The sequence below is a fragment of the Thermobia domestica genome, chromosome 2, assembly GCF_964235325.1.
Source record: "Thermobia domestica chromosome 2, izTheDome1.hap1.1, whole genome shotgun sequence".
Lineage (NCBI taxonomy): Eukaryota > Metazoa > Arthropoda > Insecta > Zygentoma > Lepismatidae > Thermobia > Thermobia domestica.
The window spans coordinates 50,323,486-50,340,192 of NC_137455.1; the positions used below are offsets into that span (position 1 = coordinate 50,323,486).

At 37.4% G+C, this 16,707-nt stretch overlaps 1 protein-coding gene across 1 annotated transcript in view; it reads left to right on the plus strand.

The window, feature by feature from the left end:
* LOC145672017 (uncharacterized) overlaps positions 1–16,707 on the plus strand; it is a 61,898-nt gene that overhangs the window by 34,221 nt on the left and 10,970 nt on the right. The window contains exon 3 of the mRNA XM_081741206.1: positions 10,533–11,694. Coding sequence (XP_081597332.1) covers positions 10,574–11,694 — 1,121 coding nt within the window. The 5' untranslated portion in view covers positions 10,533–10,573. The remainder of the gene's footprint in view (positions 1–10,532; positions 11,695–16,707) is intronic.

Consider the following 16,707-nt stretch of genomic DNA (forward strand, 5'->3'; position numbering starts at 1 on the left):
GACTCAGTGGTAGAGCGTTCACCTCTGGTAGGGTCCCTGGTTCGATTCCAGCTTTCGCCAAGTGAACTTTGTCTTGGACAAACACTGTACGCGTAGGTTCCCTCGGGTTCTCCCGTTTCCTACCCACTTTCTTCATTCCACCATTTCATTCATTTCTCATCATCACCGTCTCCTTTAGCCTAGCCGGCATAAGTGTGGAACGTAAAACTTAAATATTTTATTCTCATTTTTCATTTCTTTGTTTTTATTGACTTTATACACAGCAACCCATCAGGGTTTGGTCTGTTTTATTTCACTGCTCACAAGGGAGTGTGCGTGGACTCGCTGCTTCACTCTGGGATATGAGAGGAAAAGTTAATTTTTATCTTCCCTTCAACATACCATAGGATGGTGCAGCGAAATCGCCAACGGACTATGGTTTTCCAAAACGATTCGAAATTAGGGGCTGTCTTATGAGATGAAGCTTGAGACTTAATTTTAAGCATATATTAGTGTCTTGTTACGAAATAAATGCCTGGCTATGGCTAGTTCATCGTTCAAACTTAGTCCTGAACAGTTCTACAAGACAATTTATATTTTAAATCAGTAAACGGTTATGGTCAAGCAGAAGGATGAAGTTTATCAAAATAAGATTATAGTCTAAGATTATAAATGTAGTTGAAAACCGTTTATTTCTTAATCGAATAGTTGAAAGACGTTTATTTTCTAATCGAAAACCGATAAAGTTAAGGGCTAATCATGAAATGTGTTCCTGAAGAATGTAGCTGAGCTTTTAAAAATTGAAAACTAAAACCGATTTGATATACAACACTTTTAAGCCTTAGTTACAACTCACTGTCTAAGATGTCATTTGATTAGGGGATTACTTTCAAATTTTCGTTCAGAAATTTTCAAAAAAGTTTGATTTCAAATTTTAAGTTTAAAAATGTTGTTTTGAATTATTTGAGTTCGAAAATTTTAAGTTTGAAAATTTCTGTTTGAATTGCTTTTAATTCAAAAATTTTAGTTTGAAATTTTTAGTTCTAAAATTTGATTTCAAATTTTTGAAAACTTTCAGTTCGAAAATTTTTAATTTCAAACTTTCTGAAAATGAAATGTAATTTTTGAGTTTTACGTTCCACGGTTATGTCAGTAGACTAAAGGAGACGGTGATGATGAGAAATGAATGAAATAGTGGAATGAAGATAGTGGGAGGAAACGGGAGAACCCCGAGGAAACCCACACACACGGTGTTTGTCCACCACAAAGTTCACTTGGCGTGAGCTGGGATCGAACCAGGGACCCCATGCATCAGAGGTGAACGCTCTACCATCGAGCCACCGCGGCCCTCTTGAAACTTTCTGAGCTCGAAAATGTTAGTTTCAAATTTTCATTTGAACTTTTGCAATAACTGAAAATTTGTCACGACTCTGAGTTTAATCGAATAGTTAAAAACCGTTTCTTTTCTTTATCGAATAGTTGAAAACTGGATAAAGTTTGGCAGTTAACTGTGAAACGTTTCCCATGTTTTTAATTTTGTATTTGCTGAAAGTATGTTGAGTTGGGAATTTAAACTAAAACGTCAAGGTTATTTAAGGTATACATCTAAAATTTAAATCACGCGAGTTGACTCAAGACCAGGAAGTTGTCCTTGAACTATTAAACTCTATAAATCATATAGCTCTGGAGATGCCCTCTTCGCAATATTTTAAGAAGGGTACATTAAAGTACACATATGTTCATTATATTTAAATAAAGGGACAGAGAACTCTAAATTGAAGGGCTCAACACAATACCAGCCAGATTTGAGCAGAGAGTAAATTTGACGTCATTTTTTAAAAAAATTTAATCCACAAACAAACACGATATGAACTGATGTGATGATTTAAAAGGTACTAACCAGGTCCCAAATAGCCTCATTGTCTCACTCTTTTACCTTTCAAAGAATAAATGTATCATTTCAGAGTGAACCATTATAAATTATATTTTCTTGTTTTAACAATTATATACATGCTCAATTAGTAATAACCAAGTCCGGACCACTCCCTCCCTTCTTTAACTCGTTTCAGAGAATGAATGTATTCTTTCAGAGTGAAATATTACACACTATTTGACAATTAAACATCGGGGGTCGAGTCCTATAAGACCCACTAATCATAACTGAACTTTAAGCTTTGGACCCCAAAAGCTAAGTATCTCTCCCAAATTTCTTAATTTTGGCAATTTTATACGCGTCCAAGGAAACAAAATTAGTCCTGAAGTATGTCCCTGGCTCTACTGAGAATTAATATTTACTTTTGACCTCAAAATTTGAGAAGGTTCGTTCATGTACCCTTGTTCTGTAAAAGACAATTAAGAAGTGTACTATACATATCCCTCTAAATTGGCAAAATTTAAGGATGGACTCTACACTTCTCCAAACCGCATCCATATCCATAACCTAATAACCCCTGAGATCAATAACGTTTCATTGTGGAAATTTTAAGGAGCGAGATGGATCCTGAGGTACATATACTACCATATCAAATTTGCCAATTCTCCAAATTTTAAGGTGGGCCTATGTACACGTCAAAAAAATTCAGATAGAGTCAACTACTGTTCCTATGTTATGGACCAAGCACTCAATTATATAACGATATAAGATGATAAGACTCATCAAGGAGGGTACAATAGGTCAAAAACCTCCGACATTTATATTATTGATAACTTTATACCCATAAAAGGGAACGAGATACCTTCTTGAATTTAAGAAGGGGTGTTCACTATGTCCTGGACCATTGTAGTTAATCATATAACGACATAAGTGTTTCGAGGATTCTTAAATTCAAATTTTATTCATTTTGGGGGGCAGTCCTGCCACTGTTATACATCTTGGCAACCGCCTCAGTTCATCGTCGCCTGCAAGACTGTTGCCTCTGGACGTCGATATAGGAAAACATTAACCTTCATCTTTTTTAGCCAAGACTTATTATCTGCTATTGCATATCGGAATTTGAAAGAAATTTAATTAGTTGTAAAATTATAATAACAAATCTTGGCCATCAACTCTTCTCACCTTCATTATTTGCTTTACTTGATTGCAGCTTTTATTTAATTACACAGTTCCGTGCACTTCAGTTCGTTTGGTTTTCAATTCTGCTTAGGTTTTAATTTCTATGTGATCAATGGATTGTGTTTCACAAGCCATGCTTGGTAATACTTTTTGGTAAGACACCTCTACAAATTCTACAGGATGTTCTGAGACTATGCCCAGTAGAACTTTAGAGCTTGCAATTCTTTCCAAGCTTGTGTTTTTGGTAAGTTTCCTGTCTTAGGCAGGAGAGTCCTTGGTAATGTCCTCGTGGACTTGAGGGCATGTGTACTGGGGATCTTTAATATAAAGAGGACAAGCTGATTTGGTGGTTTGGAATATTCCATTGTGACTTTTGGCCACATGTGGAATTACCGTCCGACGCTTCTATCCGACGTCGGACACGAAGCGAGAACAAAACTATTGAATACGGAATAATCTTGGTATTGCGTTCTTCTAGTTCATTATTTGGAGCACAGGAGTGAAAGTGTTATTCGACCGTGTCTAGGACTTAGTGAATTTTGGTGAGATTGACTCTTTTGCATCTTCCTTTCCCCATACTACCTCTAAAGTTGCTGAATAATTTATCTGAAAATGTGTTAAATTTCATTTATTTAAATTAAAAGTCCCTTTCCTTCTGATGTGGTGTTGATATGCCTGTGTATTCTAGTCGGTAGACTAGTGGTGGAGCTTGCCCCATACTCTTAGTGTCAACCTTTATTATCAACTTTTAGCATTTATTACAGGAACGGAACATAAGGTAATAAGAACTCATCGAAGATGATACAATAAGTCAAAATCTTAGGAAATTATATTTTTAATAATTTTAAACCCGTAAAAGGGAACAAGATACCTCCATAAATTTGAGTAGATTTTGAGTTCAAAGTCCTTTTCATCAGCGAGGCTATATGAAACGAGGCCTACTGATTAACGTAGAATCCGAATCACATAAGCTCCCGTCGGCAATCGAACCCAAGTCTCCCACTCCAAAGGCGCGTATGCCTCCCTAAATTTAAGAAGGCGTGTTCACTATGTCCTGGACCATTGTACTCAATTATATGACGGTATAAGGTAATAAGACCTCATCAAACAGGATACAATAGGTCAAAAACCTAAGAAATTTAAATTTTTGATAATTTCATACACACAAAACAGAACCAGATCCTATATGCCCCTCCTCAGGTGGGTCAAGGTGATCCTATGTACCGAAGTTTGGTCCTAGGACCCCTGGGGAATGGTCCTCTGCACCCCTGGTGCATGGCCCCTGAGCAGGTAGCAGGCTCCTGTTCTAAGGACCTTGGGGCACAGAGTTTCGGTCAGCTGGCCCAATTATTTTTCCAGTATAGGCTTAAAAGTTTTCGCAGCTGGAACGTGAAGACGTTTGTAATATCGTTACAGGCGACGAAATATGGATTTACAACTATGTCCCAATAACAAAACACCAGTCGAGAGTATGGTATTTTCAAAATGAAACTCCACTTTCGAAAGTGAAACGAGGAATCAACATGGGCAAAGTTATGAAGGAATCTTTTTTTTCTTTAAGATCGAACATGTAGCAACTAAACAGTTAGATGATCGACGGACGCTGACAGCAGAGTGATACGTTACTTATTACCTTCCGAGTATTTTTGAAGCTTGGAAACCCACCTACCAAAAGTTCCCACCGTCTAACTTTCTTCATTATCAACACAATGCTCGGCCTCACACAGCAGCGAAAACTTAAGAAGTTTTACAAGAAAGTGGAGTTTGTATTACCTGGATTACCCGGACTTATCTCCGTGTGATTTCCTTTTCTTCCCAAAGCTCAAAACAAAGTTTCGAGGATGCTGGTTTCAAACAACTGAAGAGGCTGTCGCAGCCTATAATAATGAAGTTTCTGATATTCCAAAAAACGAATTTATAACAATATTTGCCTCGTGGTTTTCAAGAATACGAAAGTTTATTGACTCTTGTGAGTACTATTTAGAGAAACTATAAAATATATTAGATAACTAAATTGATTTGTCAAAGACCATGTAAAAATTTTGGCATGTGCCTCGTATATAGTCATCTAATATTATCACTAATCTCCTCTCATCCTGATTAATTTACATATTGATTCTTTAACGCATCTGTAGGTTCGTGACGACGACTCCTACAGATTGTAGTAAACGTATTCCAGTCAAGACTTTGAAAACGTCTACTTTCTTCCATTCTATCTACATGACCTGCCCACCTAAGCCTCCTAGACTTGACGACCCTAACAATGTTGGGTAAACCGTATAAATTATACAGTTCCTCGTTACGAAGTTTCTGCCATTCCTCATTCCCGTTTCTCTTGGGTCCGAATATTCGTCTCATGATCTTGTTCTCAAATACTTTCAGTCTATGTTCTTCCTTCAGACTAAGCGACCATGTTTCGCAACCATACAGAACAACAGGCATGATTATCGTTTTGTATATTTTAAGCTTCAGATTCCTCAACAGAATTCGCGACGACAAGAGATTTTGAACCGAATAGTAACACGAATTCCCTGCTTTCAGTCGACCTTTAATTTCTTCGTGAATATGATTTTCGTCTGTTAATATTGATCCTAGATATTTGAAACTATCCAGTTTATCAAAAGTATTATTTAATATTTTAACGCATCCATAATTTGCCGTATTACGGTCCCGACGCACTTCCATGTATTTAATTTTCTCTGCATTTACTTCTAAACCCATGTCCCTGCAAGCGTTTAATAAGATTTCTGCATTTCTATCTATTTTTCCCCTACCATCCCCTATTAAATTTACATCATCAGCATATGCCATAACCTGGTGAATACCGTTCAACTCTATGCCCTGGTTGCTATCTTTGATTTTCCTTATAGCGTATTCCAGAACAAAGTTAAATAATAATGGCGACAACGCATCTCCTTGTTTCACGCCATTTTCGACGTGAAAGCTCATGGACAAAAATTTTCCTACCCGGACCTTACTTTGGGATTCATTTAAACGTATCTTAATTAATCTAATTAGCTTTCTCGGTATTCCAAGCTCTGTAAGAACGTTGTATAATGTTTCTCTCCTAACCGAGTCGTACGCCTTTCTAAACTCAATAAATAATTGATGTACCGGGGTATTGTATTCCCACTTTTTTCCGAGTATTTGGCGAATGGTAAATATTTGGTCGATAGTTGATCGATTTCGTCTAAATCCGCACTGATAATCTCCAATAATTTCATCTGAGTATGGGGTCAATCTTGGTAGTAGATTATTTGAAAGAATTTTATAAGATCTTGACAGAAGAGAAATGCCTCGATAATTATTACAGTCAGTTTTGTCGCCTTTCTTGTGAATTGAAACAATGATTGATTCTTTCCACTCTTGTGACAATTCTTCCTTGTTCCAGATAAGGAGGATGAGTTTGTGTATCTTATTCCACAATTTATCGCCTCCACCTAAAATTAACTCAGCCGGAATTTCATCTGGCCCCGGAGATTTGTGTTTCTTTAATTTCTTTATAGCGGTTTCTACTTCCATTTGGTTGGGTTCTGGAATATACGGTTCTGCGGTGTGTATCTCCTTTTCTCTACACACTTTAGTTTTTGTCTGTGTGTTAAGCAAATCGTCAAAAAATCTTTCCATCTATTTAAGAGGCTATCCGTATCAGTGAGAACTGTTCCGTCAGATTTCTTTAATATATAAGCACGAGGTTGATAGCCTTTTTAAAATTCGCTGATCCCCTTATACATGTCCCGAATATTTTTATTTTTACTATTATCTTCGAGTTCCTTAATTTTAGCTTTCAAAAAATCGCGTTTCTTTGTTCTAAAAGTTTTGGAAGTTTCCCGCCTGATATCTGTGAAATTTTGTGTAGTTATTTTATTCGGAGTTTGTAGCCAGCGTAATTTTGCCTGTTTTTTCTTCTCTGCTAGTTTAATGCATTCCTGGTCGAACCATGGTTTGTTCCTACGTATTTCCGCGTGTCCCAACTTTTCTTTTGCTGAACTTTTAATGCTATCTCTAATTTCAATTCAAGTATCCTCAACACTAGTGCACTCCGAGTCTTCTAAAAGCGAGAATCTATTCGAAACTTCAATCTGGTATTCCTCTCTTACCTGGCTCTCTTCTAATTTCTTTAAATTAAATCTTTTCGTTTTCAGACATTGAATATTACATTTATTGAACGATAATCTCTCTCGTATTATCGCTACTACCAGGTAGTGATCAGTGTCACAATCAGCCCCACTAAACGACCGGACATCAATTATGCTAGATTGCCTTCTTCTATCTACTAAAACGTGATCAATTTGATTATGTGTTTTTCCGTCAGGTGATGTCCAAGTGTATTTATGAACGTTGCGATGTGGCAATTTTGTACGTTTCACGATTATGTGTTTGGATGTTGCGAAGTTCACGAGTCATGCATTTATTTCTGTAATTATTAACCAGAGTGCTGCGGCACACTAGTGAGTCGGGATCAAAGTCACGAATCTAAATAGATTAATTATCAGTAGTCTACTGATCTAACATAAGCACACTGTTGTGAATTCTCGATATGTATTAGTAAACTTTTGTACTATGCAAATAGTTCTTAAGACTATTGGCAAAATACAGCAGAAATCTCTTTTTGATTATACTCTTTCGAGAATACTGCTTTCGAGGCATCTTCTCTCTTACAAGTGCGATGATTTTCTTCAGTATTAGTTGTGAGCCTGAAAACAAAGGTAAGAGCACATGGGCACCCGAAGAAACTTTTCTAGGAGGCCCATTCTATGGTTGCTACATATTACGTCTGGTATTTAATATACGAGTTTGCTATATTACGTATACAGTTTCGTGAACTGGGGGTGAGCAGGCCTCACCTTGCCCTTCCCTTCGGGCGTCCATGTAAGATGGTTATAAGTACCATGAAACAAAGTAGAGTGAGAACCACTTCTCGGTTTTACAGGAAACCTAGGATATTCAAAGCCGGATCTAAACGAGATATTCCTGGAATATTCTATGCTATGTGTATAGTTAAGGTATCATCCTAGAAAACGTCAGTAAAGATGACGGGCAGTGGGTAACACCAATTACGAGACGTTAGCCACTGGACCACAACGACAGCGTCAGAATAGTACGGTTTGTCGTTTTAATGTATATACGATTAATTCAAGTTGTAACATTTCTGTAACTGTGAGTTATTTCTAGTGGGTGGTTGTGTGTTACATATTGGTTTCGGTGACACAATCATCCAATTTTAAAACTTCAGAATATTTACACCTAATCGGGATCGTAGAATTGGCATAGACAATTTCGACGCAGGCTCAATAAAGGAATGATTTGGTGAAATGAAGAGAGTTGGCGAAAACGGGAACATCGGACTTTGAATATAACTTGTTTGATGATCCAGCCCAAGACCGCATATAGCAAACATGGGTGTCGTAACTCCCACCACAAGGTTCAGGAAGTTCGTGTTATAAAGTGTGAATTAAACACGGAGATGTGAAAAACGATAATGGAGCATTTGATTAATTTGAAACAAAATATATTGTAGTATTTATTTATCTTATTTGTTAAGATAATAAAGGTTATATTTTGTTTTTTAAAAATGACAGTCAAAGCAGAATGTATTGGATAATAACTGAGAAATTGTAAAATTTCAATTTCGGTACAATTAAATACATTCGTGATGCTATGTGTTGCGTTAACCGTTAGGAGGCATTGAACAATTGTCATTCAAAGGAAGGAAATAAACTACTGTATATTACTGAAGTTAATTTAATAGATTTTAATTGTATAGGCAGTACTGAGGCTATATGAGACAAAGTGTATTGCTGAAAGTGAAATATGGGTTACTAATAGTGTTTTATCCCGGATATGATAGTATATCCACTGAGGATTGAACCTGGAACACACGCATGGAAAGCATTAGCGCTAGCAAATTAGCTATGACGAGGTACACCATACCATAATTCTAAGTCAAGAATGAAGGCAAAATAATAATAATAATAATAATAATAATAATAATAATAATAATAATAATAATAATAATAATAATAATAATAATAATAATAATAATAATAATAATAATAAGCGGAAACGACAGATTGTACGATAACAATACTATCGCAATTTTAATTTCAAGCTATTTATTTCGAGATTTTCGAGACGAGACCGAGACGATACCGAGACTTGACCCTCGAGACCGAGACCAAGATCTAGACAAGCATCTGTTGACCGAGATGAGACCGAGATCGAGAGGACGATTTTTGACTCCGAGACTATGCAAAGTCTCGTCTCCTCTCGTCCCGATACCATCTCCTACTTCTATGTATGACAGAAGAGGAAATACCCAGACATGGTTTCTTGATACACCCCGTACATTCAGTCCATAATTTGTAGGACCTTTTACGTATGACCATATATAGTATATAATTTACAGATTATATATATTTACTAGCAGCGTTCACCCCGCTTCGCTGCGGTCACCCCGGAACGCAATAAACTTTGTTACTTAGATAATTTTTACTTTTTCGCTTTCAAGTGATATGATAAAAACCATAGAAGATTGCAGTAAATCTTAACATTATATCGCCTGTCATTTATGTTAACCCGCCCCGCTTCGCTGCGGTCATCCCGGTGCTGGCATATTGTAAAAGTGTCTGTAAAAATAAGCAAATCAATTAAAAAATTTTAAACAGAAGATTCAAGCTATTTTCCGCTGTATATCGCCTGTCATTTATGTTAACCCGCCGAGTGACACGGTCATGCGGGTTGCATATAAATACGTTTATTTTTACCTATGATGAACTAACAAAGGATTTGTGGACACCTGAATGGTCAATTATCTCAAGACACTGGTAATTAAAAATTAAAGTGATATGATAAAAACCATCTAGGGTCCAAATCCTAATAACCCCCCAAAAATGAAAGAAATTGGTTCAGCCGTATTAGCGTGATGAGCGGACAAAGGATTTTGTACGTTCTCTTTTATATATATAGATTGGTTCATCGTTTCTGAGCGATTATTTTGTTCACGTTTTTTGTTCCGTAAAATGGCATCGTCTATGTTAGAGATTTAAACTTTTATTGATGAGATGAACCATTTTGAAGATCAATAGTACACCGAAATATTACACTTCTAAATACATTTGCGAATGAAATTCATTTTCAGAGAATTCTTGGTTTTCTTTCTGTAGTACATATTCCGAACAACTTCTAGCATCTGAAAATACACAATCCTTGAGACAATACGTCAATTTCTGGCTAACAAACAGGGGACGACAATATGGCTGGCTGGCTACGACAATATCTTTCCCTTTCCTTTCTTCTATTTCCACAAGGTCAGAATTCCGATAGAATATAACAAGTAATCACTAAAGGAGACAATAATTACTAAAATAAATAGTTTTAGAGTATTCATACTAGTCAACGTTGTGTTAATATTGTAAAAGGAAGACGTAAATTAATGGTCTTTCAACTGAAAACTAACCATGTTAGGAGAAAATTGATAGTCTTTTTTGTATATTTACAGGGTACTTACAAAAAATAGTCAATGAGAATCTAAAAGATAGTATGTCATTGGAAAAAGTGACCAACAAAATCTCCAGACAGAACCAATTAAATAGTCCACGTGTTGCATCCAGATATTACCTCAGATCTCGAGGTTCAGTTGGCGAATATTGCAGCTCAGCATTGAAAGTTGAAGAGAAGCCTAATGTTTCAGAATTGACCACCAGTTTGGTTTCTTCTTCTGAAGGAAATTTTGCTACTTGTAAGATAAAAGTTGAAGTGAGTGAAATTGATTTCAATCTAAAGAGCGAGATATTGAATCCTTCTTGTGATGAGAAAGACAATGTTGGTGTGGTTGATGGTTTATTGAATTTACTACAGGATTCCGTCAATAATCTGGTAAAACAAGAAACAGCAGAAGAGGAAGTTACCAAATTGGATCAAAAAAATAACATTTTAAGCCTAATATCAGAAATTGAAAATGCTGTTAGTTCAGAAGAGAATACTCAAACATATTCTGCAGGATATAGTGAATGTTCAGCTAATTCTAGTAGTAAGTCCGAGTTTAAAAATGATGTTACATCGAATAACAAAGATAATAGTATTTCGAAAGTTGGTGACTATGCAGTTAACAAACTTTGTGACCTAAAGAAAACATTGTTAAATGATTTTAGTCCTCCAGTTGCAAAAGATGAAAATAGTGAAATGAAGGTGAAAGCTGAAGAGATAGTGGACATGCTATCAACGATTGTTAAATCTCAGGTAACTCAGGTAAATAAAGCACAGAAGAGCAATGGTTTACGTAAAAAACGAGACAAAGTGAATCCTAGCACTCTTGGCAACAAGCTAACTACTAGTAAGGTTAATCAGAACTCTACAAGAGTTAGTGACAATATATCTCGTGAAATGGCAGAAGGTTTCATTACGTCACATAAAAGTACAGCAACACTACGTCATATTTTACCTAAGAAAGAAGCGGTAATTAATCCTAAAAGTGGTATTTCGAATGTTAATGGTAACTCCAATGCATTAAATAGGAAGACAAAACATGATAATAATAATGTTAAGACGAACCAGAGAAGAGACGTTTCGAACACACAATCTGAAGTAATTGTGATTGGGTCAGTTAAAAACACATCTAGCCTGAATATTGTATCTCCAGAACATATATCAGTTGATTCTGGGTAAGTGTTTCGTAATATTTCTTATAATAGAAACAAAGGTTAAACCAGGAAATAGTTTATGAAGTTAATACATAGCAAAGTTCAATAGTGAAAAATACTCTGCTAGGCCAGTAGATAGAGCAATTAACACTAGATTTTTTTAAACTTTATCCCACAACCCAATAAAAATCCTCTTATATACAAAATATACCAAAAATCACTATAATTGAGTTCCGAAGACCAATATAATATTCTCTATGTAGATTTTTGTTTGGTAAACGGGTGGTCCCTAGGCCCAGGCAGCCAAGGGAATCATACTCCAGGTGAGTTAAGAAGTGTGGTTAGAAAACTGCAGAGCTTCAGACAAACTAATGGTTGCGGTTGGAATTCCCTAGTGCTCCAGGCAGGCAAAGAGTTATTAAGCTCCCACAAGCTAAGAGCCAAGGTTAGGTTAGATATTTCAGTGCTCCAGGTAAGCTACGACAGAGAAAGGAACCTCCGATCTCCAGATAAGCTAAGAGGCTTGGATTAGGTAAAGGTAAATCTCTCAGAGCTCCAGTCAAGCTTAGATAGGAGAGTTTGCCAGTCAATGTTGATGCTGCTGGAGGTCCTGCGATGAATGTTATACCTTCTTCGTGAGTGATGGTGGTGATAGTGTTCCTTTTCGGTCATATGTCTTGTCAATGATGATGAATCGTGTCTTCTGCTGGTTTGTAGTAGTAGTAAAGAACGTAACTTTATTTACAAACATGAGGCATGTGTGGGATATAACACTCCCAGGCCAGTAAAAAATAAGCCAAAGGTAAAAATTGCATTGGCGAGGAGCAAACCTCTTTAGATAGATGGACTAAAAATATGATTATATTGAATGCTAAAACACTAGCAGTGATGAATACAAACACTATTATGATTAAAGCCCGGAATTAATTGCGAAATGAAAGCCCGAAAATGGCTGGCAAAATTGCAAATAAACACCAAAAAATGACAGGTAAAATGGCAGAATAAAATAAACAAGCAATCACGAACTTTGGGGAAAAATAGATACTAAAATATGTAAAAGCTATAATAGGCTATAATTCACTTACTAATCGAATAAAATGTTTCATTTTGACTTTGTACTTACCACTTAAAATTCTGGAAACTCGCGCAACCCGTGAAGGGACGACATCTAACAATTATTCGCCATTCTTCAGTAGTAACAACGAAACATTAACTTAGAAACACTGTCACATTTTATTCACACGCGATTACATTAGCATAAATATTCAAAGCACAAGAAATACTAAAGTGAAGTCATTTTACACTACACTAAGAGTTTACTTTCACTTACGAAAGGTTTTTCATATTTTTGTTCTCTGAAATTATTAACATCTTTTTAAGAGTTTCAAAGGGAAGACTTTGTCTCCTGTCAGAAAGAATTCGCTTTGGATGTGAAAATGATCTTTCCACATCTACAGATATCACTGGAGAATACTTGAAACATGTAATTTGGGAAGGATCCATGCCACTATCAACAGTTGTATCAGCATCACCTTCCATAACAATGGCGATGTCCTTCAATTTTCCCAAATCTGGATTAGCACTTACAACACGATCACACTTACGCCGAATGAGCTCGCCCTTGTCACCAGGTACAACACTCAGATTGTTGAGAGCATCATTGAAAATTTTCAGAGAACTAGCTACAGTCTGTTCTTTTTTTTTTTTTTTTTTTTCAAGCTTGACAATAGCATCTGGTAACTTTGCAAAATATGTTGCAATGAAGACTAAGTCCATTTTCAAGGAATTCTTAAGCAAACTTTGAGCAACCTTAATTAATCACCTTAATTAACCTTAATAACGCATCATCCTCATCAAAAGTATCAATGATTCTTTTGATGGGTTCAAAGTTGTTAGCACAATAGAGAACAGTTGTAATCCATGTACCCCATCTCGTTAAGACAGGCTGTGGTAGAAGCGGAAGTTCAGGGGCTAATTCGCGAAACGCACTTGTTTGCGAGGGAGCTTTCAGAAATACCTTCTTCACATTTGACACAAGAAGGTCAATGCCAGGAAAATGAGAACGAACTTCCTCTGCAATTCTAAGTAGCGCGTGTGCCAGACAGGTGACATGCAGCATAAGTGAGAATAGAACCTGAACGTCTTTTGCTGCATTTTTCATGTATGCAGCTCAGTCTGTGGCAAAAAGAAGAACCTTATCGTATTTTACACATTCTGGCCACAGAATACCCATGCGATTTTGTAAAAACCTGAACAGTTGCCGTGCCATTTACTTTTTTCAGAACTTTTGATGCAATCAAAAATGTTTGTGTGGCTTCTTCCCATCCCAAAGTTCCAATTACAACGTTGGCAATAGAACGTCCTAGAATATCGCAAGCTTCATCAATTGAAATCCATATATTTTTGTCAGCAACACTTTTACGGATATCGTCAATATTTCTGCTGTACGCGCTATCAACGTAAGTCTTTCTCAAAGATGATTCACTCGGAACTTTTTGATTTGTGTATTTCTCGAGAAAGTTTCTAAAGGAAACATTTTATAACTTCCATAAAGGAATGTCCGCATTAATTAGAGTTTCACACAGATCATTCGCAAAACTGTTAGTACATGAAGCGGGATTCGTGACTGTTCCAAGAAGATTTTGAACCTTTTCACCAGCTGATTTGCGTGTTCTTGCAGAATTGTGTTTTGCAGTGCTTATATGATGTGTTACAAAGTAACGCTTTTCAGCGGAAACCACAGTTTCACATAACTTACAAAACAGTACAGAACCGTCTGTTGAAAACGCAGTACGCCCGAACTCACTCACAAATTTTTCCAACTTCTACTGCCTGGGAAGACCAACTTTCGGCATCTTGAAATACTGAAACGCACATAAATACCAGTTCTGTATCACGCACGCCTAAGATTCACAATAACTGCCCACCTGGCTACTTCTTAAAAGTAAGCATCTTCGTTTGTCATTACAAGAACCGAACACTGCTCCAAAATTCCAAGAACTGAATACGCACTAGCGTCCCCGCCCCTCCACTTGTCACATTCCAGCTGGAATAGACCAGTTATTACCAGACACCGAGATCGCTTGGCCAAATAAGAGCGACTCAGATCTGTGGTATGCTGTCATTCATGAGTAAATAAACAGTAGTGGAAGAGAAAACCTGTGACAATGGCAACAAAATTGCTTCTAAATTGTGAAATTGCTTTTTTCCTGAAAATATCATGAAAATTACAATAATGGCACTTATGGCATTTTGCCATTAATTTCGGGCTTTAGTTATGATAAAAAGAAGGGTTGTAAGAGAAAAAGCATTAAGCGGTTAGTCCTTTGCTCAAGCCAGAATCTCTGACACATGCTTAATTTCCCTCAAGGGAAAGGCACACTGAAAAAAATCCGTTATCTGGATAGCGGTATATTGTACAAATATACGGATTCCTTATATTTAGTACGGAAGTCAGTATGGAGTAGTGCTCTCAACGGGTCGGGTCGGGTCGGGTTGAAGACCGACCCGACCCGACCCGTGACCCGAATTGACTGACCCGACCCGATGACCCGACCCGACCCGACTGACCCGAACCGTGATCCGACCTGATTGACCCGACCCGACAACCCGACCCGATCTGACCCGACTGACCCGACCCGATAACCCGACCCGAGTGACCCGACCCGATAACCCGACCCGAGTTGACCCGATTGACCCGACCCGATAACCCGACCCGAATAGCCCTACCCGACAACCCGACCCGAGCTGACCCGACAACCCGACCCGAATAACCCGACCCGACAACCCGACCCGACCTGACCCGACTGACCCGACCCGATAATCCGACCCGAGTGACCCGACCCGATAACCCGACCCGAGCTGACCCGACTGACCCGACCCGACAACCCGACCCGAGTTGACCTGACCCGACCCGATCCATTTGAGAGCACTATGGTCACAACACTGGGTGAACACCAAAATGCACTCCCATTGGGAATTGAACCCGGACCACGTGTACCGAAGTCTTACACGTTAACCACTAGCTAGATCAAGCGGGGATTTGTATATGCATCTTAATGAATATTTGGCACTTTTGAGGTTTGGTTATTTCTTTTTATACCTGATACCAATGTCCGACGTGGGAGAAATTTATTTTTATTTTTATTTTATTTATTTATTTATTTATTTTTATTTTATTTTTTTTCTTTAGTTCTATGTGACGAAATTTTTCTTCAAGGTCAGTGTTCTCACCTGCTGGGACGGCAGGGCGTCTTCTCGGAAGGCAGTAGCAAGAGTCTCTTGGCGGAGACAAAAGGAAATCATTTAACTACAATGATAAGGGTTGAGGAAACAGGAGAATACCTGTGGTTTTTTCCAACCCTTCAACTTTCATTCCAAAATAGGTTCTTATGATTCCGGGACCCGTACCACTTTGATTTTTCTTTCTCGGTAATTAAAACGTAGTTTACAGTATATATAGTTGCACGTAAGAAGATACATAATATGAATTTAAAAATACAGGTTGATATTTAATTATAAAGCACTAATTTTATTTCATCACTTTCAGCCCAACAAATGAAATTCAAACAATTCGTTCCCTAGGTCTTGGTCATCAATACTGCGTCTTATTCTTTGTCTTGCAGTCAAGTCTTGGTCCTGCATTTCGTAGTCTTGGTGATCTTTCATGCTATACAAGAGCCAAGAATGCTCACCTCATCGGTACAAATGAAGACCAAGTGTGATTTTGATTATGGTATTTCATGCTATACGGAAAGCTAGAAAATACGCTCATCGCTACTTGGTGATCACCAAAACAAGGCCAAGAGCAAGATTACTATGCAATTCGTCTTGCATATCCAATCTTTATCTTGTTCTTGTATCGATGTCCTTGGGCTTGGTGAAATAACATGAAATATTCACTTTAAGCAGGGGTGTAGCCAGCAGGTTCGTGTAGGAAGGGCCCGTCGTTTTTGAGGGGGGGGGCGGCTACAATGTACAAAGCAAAAAATGTGTTGCTGCTAGTGTTTTTCAGGCCTAAAAGAAAGGAAAATT